General features: G+C 38.3%; 1 protein-coding gene across 5 annotated transcripts in view; it reads right to left on the minus strand.

Moving 5' to 3' along the window:
- Dcaf6 (DDB1 and CUL4 associated factor 6) overlaps positions 1-7235 on the minus strand; it is a 117850-nt gene that overhangs the window by 81951 nt on the left and 28664 nt on the right. For all 5 annotated transcript variants that reach the window (XM_021198133.2, XM_029539254.1, XM_029539251.1 and 2 more), the window contains exons 3-4: positions 4457-4549; positions 3185-3370 (exon numbers count right to left, since the gene is read on the minus strand). In XM_021198133.2, coding sequence (XP_021053792.1) covers positions 3185-3370; positions 4457-4549 — 279 coding nt within the window. The remainder of the gene's footprint in view (positions 1-3184; positions 3371-4456; positions 4550-7235) is intronic.

Raw genomic sequence — 7235 nt, forward strand, 5'->3', positions numbered from 1 at the left:
TCAGTCTGGCGGTTCCTCAGAAAACTGGACATAATACTACCAGAAGATCCAGCAATGCCCCTTCTAGGTATATACCCAGAAGATGTTCCAACTGGTAATAAGGACACATGCTCCAGTATGTTCATAGCTGCCCTATTTATAATAGCCAGATGCTGGAAAGAACCCAGATGTCCCTCAACAGAGGAATGGATACAGAAAATGTGGTACACTTACACAACAGAGTACTACTGAGCTATTAAAAACAATGAATTTATGAAATTCTTAGGCAAATGGATGTATCTGGAGGCTATCATCCTGAGTGAGGTAACCCAATCACAAAAGAAGTCACTAGATATGCACTCACTGATAAGTGGATATTAGCCCAGAAACCTAGAATACCCAAGATACAATTTCCAAAACACAAGAAAATAAAAAAGAAGGAAGACTAATACGTGGATACTTCATTCCTCCCCAAAATAGGCAATAAAATACCCAAGAAAGAAGTTGCAGAGACAAAGTTTAAAGCTAAGATGAAAGGATGGACAACCCAGAGACTGCCCCACCCGGGGGTCCATCCCATAATCAGCCACCAAACGCAGACATATGCCAGCAAGAACTTGCTGAAAGGACACTGATATAGTTATCTCTTATGAGGCTATGTCAGTGCCTGGCAAATACAGAAGTAGATGCCCACAGTCATCTATAGGATAGAACAGAGACCCCAATGGAGGAGCTAGAGAAATTACCCAAGGAACTGAAGGGGTCTGCAACTATAGGTGGAACAACAATATGAACTAATCAGTACCCCCAGAGCTCGTGTCTCTAGCTGTATATATAGCAGAAGATGGCCTAGTCGGCCATCATTGGGAAGAGAGGCCCCTTGGTCTTGCAAACTTTATATGCCCCATACAGGGGAATGCCAGGGCCAAGAAGTGGGAGTGGGTGGGCAGGGGAGCAGGGTGGGGGCAAGGGTATAGGGGTCATTCGGGATAGCATTTGAAATGTAAATGAAGAAAATATCTAATAAAATAATTTTTAAAAAAAGATGGAATAAGGAACCCTGATCCAATATAAAAGTAAGGTTACAGAGGTGGCGAAGGTCAAGGCAGGAGGCTTGCAGACCCATTAACACTTGGATTGGAGCCCAGCAAAACTCATGCTAGATTCCTGACTTCCAGAATTATTAGACAATAAACTTGTATTGTTCAAAGCTACATGTATAGATATACTGTATTGGTTTCTCTAAAACTTAAATATTAACATTTCTTTGCTATTATTGAATAATTTTACAATCAACACAAAATAGTAAGGCATAGAAAGGCATTTATAAAAAGCACATTAATACCAATGAATGGAATACATGGTGCTGTATCCCGTTAGTGAGTTAGCAGTGTTTTAATTACTTACTTATTAAGTCCTTTTATCAGTAAATGTATTTGCAGTTTGTTGCTGACTCAGATCTAATGACTTTATTAAATAAAAAGGTCATTTTTTTCATCTTGTATACTACTGTCTACAAACCATTTTTTTTAAGATTTATTTATTTATTCTGTATACAGTGTCCTGCCTGCATATATGCCTGCAGACTAGAAAAAGGCACCAGTTCTCACTAAAGATAGTTGTGAGCCACCACATTGCTTCTGGGATTCAGGACCTCTGGAAAAGTGGCCAATGTTCTTAACCTTTGAGCCATCTCTCCAGTCCACAAACCAAATTCTTAGGAGCACATCTTTCCTAAAGAATTATTCATACAACTTATTTAATTCTTTTAATTAGTTCATTAGTTTGGAAAAACAAGTTTCACTCATGCAACTACAATATGAATCATTAAAACATTTCTAACGGATGACCTCTAACACAGACTAGGAGTTCAAAGCAAATTAGGAAATGTGTCAGTCTGGCTGTTGACTTAGAGATTTAGACACTACACACAAAGATCAATACAAAAAAATCTATAAAATCAGTCCTAGGAAATCACTAAACAAACAGAAACAATAACAAAATTAGGGAAGAAGGGAAAACACACTCTTGTTTGCTCTTATGTGCACTTGGGTTTTGGCTGCATATGTTTGTGTGGGGGTGTCAGATTCCCTAGAACTGGAGTTGCAGACAGCTGAGAACTGCCACCTGGGTGCTGGCAGTTGAACCTGGGTCCTCTGGAAGAGCAACCAGGGCTCTTAAGCACTGAGTCATTTATCTAGCCCCAAACACACTCTTTAGAATCAGTATATTAAAAGGTTCAAGCTATTCAGGCATGGTGGCACATACCTTTAATCTCAACACTGGGGCGGTAAAGGAAGACATATCTTGAGTTCCAGGTCAGCCTAGCATACATAATGAGCTTTAGTCCAGCTGGGGCTGCATGGTGAGTGAGGAGAGAAACTCAAGCCTGGGGTTCTGGTCTCTGCCTATAATCCCTATACACAAGAGACAGAGGCAGGAGGACCAGGAACTCAAGGTCAGCTGCAGCTACACAGCAAGCCTAAAACCATGAGAACTACAGGAAACTCTGACTCAAAACGCCAATTAACATATCTGGGTAAGGGGAGTGGTACAGGACAGGGATGGGGACAGAGTTTAGGGAGGCCAGGGGTGGTGGTACACACCTTTAATCCCAGCACTTGGGAGGCAGAGGCAGGTGGATTTATGTGACTTCAGGGCCAGGCTGATCTACAAAGCAAGTTTCAGGCCAGTAAGGGCTACAAAGTGATACCCTGTCTCAAAAAAAATTTTTTTTAATTTATTGTGTTACAACAACAAAAAAATAAACTTACTTGGTAAGGGTAACAGGAATGAATCACTGTAAGGTAGTATATTTCAGAGAACAAAACCTACTACAAACCCATGCAACAAAGTAAAAATAGCGTATTTAAAAGTTGGCACCTGCCACAATATGACCCATTATTTTGATACGCTAATGTAAAGTTAATTTAAAAATGAATACAAAAGGGTGGAAAAGCTAGAATCTGACTAAGACATGGTTTTTAACTGCAAATTTATCTTACAACACTAATACTAGAATCTTAATTTTGTAAGTTTATCCACAAAATCTACCATGATAAACTTTCAGAAATGCTGAGGTGAAGTATAATCTACCAATGATTTTTGTACCTAAAAATGTAGGTGCACGTGTAAACAAATGCATAGACACATCTACACACTTATACAGAAGCATGCATTTACACACATAATCACAACCCTGTACCTCGTAAGTAGTTCCATAATGGCACGTAAATTGGCACTGTCTGTTAGTTTCTGCATCTTGCTCAATGTTAGTATAAAATATGACTCCATCTCCAGAGCAAGACACAATCTGCTTATCATCTGTGCACGGCAAAAACTTTGCACTAAATATATTTGCTCGATGCCCTGAACGGATGGTTGTCAAAACCTAAAATATATAAAAAATGTAATTCATAGCATTAATTTATTTTCCTGGTGAGAAACATTCATGTTTAACATAATTATAAGCAGTAATATGTTATTAACAAAAGAGTACTACTTTTTTCGTTATCATCTGCAAAATTATAAAATTCCTTTATATTTCTAATATTTCTTCTAAATATTTAAAATTAAAATACCTGAAACGCACCTAAGGTGTTACATATAGAATGTTATAATATACAAAGATTGATTGAGATTCAAACCACAATTCATTTGGAAAACTAGTAATACAATTTAAATAATGTATGCTATTAGTTTTGTTGTGAATATTTACTCTTTGAAGTGCTCTTAAATATCAAAAACCAGCTGTAATTTGGATAGTGCTTTGCTTCACAAACAGTAAAACTTGAAATACTATTGTATGAGCCCACAGGGAGCAGACTTATTGCTTGTTCGGGGCACAGTCTTCACACTGTAACCCAGACTAGTAACTTAAGATCCTTCTGCCTCTACCTCCTAAGTGTCAGGATTGTAGGTCTATGCTAGCAAAAAGTTATTTCCAATATGCTACAAATAAATAGCAGTAAGTAGAATTCACTCAAACACCTTTATGTTTTAGAAAAAAAAAACAACAATGTCTTTTTTTGTTCAAATAATATTGAGATATTATTTGCCTATTGTCCACTTGGATAAAAGGAAGAGCATTTAACTCTAGAATTCTAGAGTCTGAAGCACACTGAAAACTTAAATGTTAAATATCCCACAGGGTGTAGTTTGCACACCTTTAATCCCAGCCCATGGGAGGCAGAGGCATAGTATCTCTGTGAGTCTGAGGCCAGCCTGGTCTACAAAGTGAGTTCCAGGACAGCCAGAGCTACACAGTGAAACCCTTTCTCAAAAAACCCCAACCAACAGTACAAGATAAAAACCTTATATATCCCAAAGGAAACTGTAGTACCTACATGTGACAATGCCTAAATTACACAATTAAGTTTAATGAAGATGATAGTCTAATATAAATGCACATCCTATGATTACAATTCCCTTTTTGCTAGCTTCTTTAACATTAAATTATACATATTTAACCATTTACCTTTCTGCTGTATGGATTACTAATTACAAGTTTAGTGTCATCAGAGCCAGATAAAATATATTCTCCAGTGTCATTCCAACAGATTGTATTAACCTAAAAAAACAAAACGCAGAAAAGCATAAACAAATGGACATAAAAAGAAGTAAGCTGTTTTTCACTTACCCGTGTTACAAAATTTACAACACTAGTAAAACTACTATCAATGAAGGAAAGTTTATAGGTTGAAACCAGACTTCAGTTCTTGACTCACATACAAAAGGCCTGAAATCACTGTTATATGCTAAAAGGCTCAAGAAACTACTGCAAAAGTCAACAATTGTTCTTGGATCCTCCAGACAAACTGCTACAACCATGACCAAGGACACCAAGTGGTCCTGACTTGAGAGGAATGGAAACCTCTGCAGGGAACAATCTCTAGGCAAGAAAACTTAAATTACAACATGCTAAGGGCGCTGAAAAAGTAGACAATCTATAAGAAAAGGAGATCTCAAGCAGACAGGGTGATTCTTAAAAAGAACAGCAGAGTAATGCTAGAGATCAAAAACAAACTAACACAAGTGAAGATGGCTTTGATAGGCTTAATAGCATTTTGATATAGTTGAAGAAATGACTTTGGGATATACAGAAACCTTTAAAACCACAAAGGAAACAAAGTTTGGGGTATGGGAGAGGGGAAGCCACTAGAATATCCAAGGACTGTGATACAAACACAAAAGATACATGATCCATGTTTAATGGAAAACACCAAAAGACTAAAGAAAGAAAGGGAAGAAATATTTGAAATAATGACAGAACTGCTTTCAAAATAGTATCAGCAAAGTACAGATTCAGGGTGCTCAGAGGAAGCTGAGAAGAACAAATAACCAAAGAGCATCAACTATTCGAAGAAAGTCCTGGAAAGAGGCCACAAAGGCTGGTTGCCTGATCAGACATTTAGTGATGTGCAGGGGCTGGAGCGCTACAGGTCCCACATCTGCTTACAATTTACTTTGGGCTATCTTTAGCTCCCTTTGTAGCTATCCCTTGCCCACACTTGTCTGACTTAATATCCTTATGACTATCAGGTGAAATCTTTTAGAATGTATTAACTGGGCTGGAGAGATGGCACAGTGGTTAAGAGCACTGACTGCTCTTTCAGAGGTCTGAGTTCAGTAACCACACGGTGGCTCACAACCTTCAGTAATGGGATCTGATGCCCTCTTCTGGTGTGTGTGAAGACAGCTACAGTGTACTTACATATAATAATAAATAAATCTTAAAAAAAAAAAGTGTTAACTTAGCTTCCACCAACCCAAAGCTAACAATTATCAGGTAATGTGTAAAACCTAAAGACAGCCTGAGACTGAGCTTTCCCTCACTTTACTATGCTTATCTCGCCACTGACATATTTTCCAAGTGTCTTCTCATTTACAATTGTCTTTTTTCTGTTACTATAAAAGTTTCAGGAAACAGTTACTGCATTGACCATGGAATTCAGGGATGCCTAAATCTGTGTTCCTGGGGCACCACCATTCAGATCTGGCTCCAGAATAAACTCTTGTGGAGTTCTGAGGTGAGAACTGTGTTTCTTACATAACAAATAAATGAGTATCTTTCAAGGTAAGAAAATCAAAGATAAAGAAAACAATCTGAAAGAAGCCAGAAGAAATACCTTATCCATACAGAATAAATGTCATCTGACTTTTCAGAAATGCAAATAAGAAGAATAGAATGAAATTAAAGTGTTGAGAGACAACAAACATTCACAAAGAATTCTGTACTCATCCTTTCAAAATTAGACTAAATAAAGATGGTCTCCAACAAACAAAAATTGAGAACATTTGTCTCTAGGAAAATGGCCTTGCAAGAAATGTTTAAGAAGTTCTTTAGAGAAAGGGAAAATAACAGGTGAGAAAATTTGGATCCACGTAAAGAAAATAATATGGCTAGAAAGAAAAATCAACATTAAGAACACTGGCTGCTCTTCTAGAAGACCAGAGTTGCCAGCACCCATTCTGACCCTCTCTCAATGACTTGTAACTGACTCCAGCTCTAAGGGGATGCAATGCCTCTGACCTCCAAGGGTGGACATATATGCCACAGAGCAAGATCTAGGTTAACCAGAGATACCTATCAGGGAAGGCCTTATCAAGCAGGGGCAGTGGTGGCACACAACTTTAATGACAGCACTCAGTAGGCAGAGATAGAAGCAGGCAGATCTGGGCAGCCTGGTCTGCAGAGTGAGTTCCAGAACAGCCAAGGCTACATAGAAACCCTGTCTTGAAAAACCAAAAAAACCTCATTTAAAAAAAAAAAAAAGAAAGAAAGAAATAAAAAGGAACAAACGAGGCGCACGCCTTTAATCCCAGCACTCAGGAAGCAGAGGCAGGAGGATTTCTGATTTCGAGGCCAGCCTGGTCTACAAAGTGAGTTCCAGGACAGCCAGGGCTATACAGAGAAACCCTGTCTCGAACCCCCTCCCCCCCAAAAAAAAAGACATGGATTAAAATTAAAGGTGGTATACTGTTCAATTAGGGAAAGCTTTTCTGGGTAAGTAACACTTCAAAGAGAGATAAATGAAAGTAAGCTTCATAGACTGTGGAAGAGACTTCCGGTTATAAGACATATTGTATAAGATAGAAGCCAGGTATGGGGTGCATGCTTAAAATCCTCACACTTGAGAAGCTGTGACAGTTAGATAATGAACTCAAGGATAGCTCAGCCTGCAGTGAGTTCCAGATCAGAAAAATATTCATATTCTCTCTCTCTCTCTCTCTCTCTCTCTCTCTCTCTCTCTCTC

This window comes from Mus pahari, chromosome 5 (assembly GCF_900095145.1).
Source record: "Mus pahari chromosome 5, PAHARI_EIJ_v1.1, whole genome shotgun sequence".
NCBI lineage: Eukaryota > Metazoa > Chordata > Mammalia > Rodentia > Muridae > Mus > Mus pahari.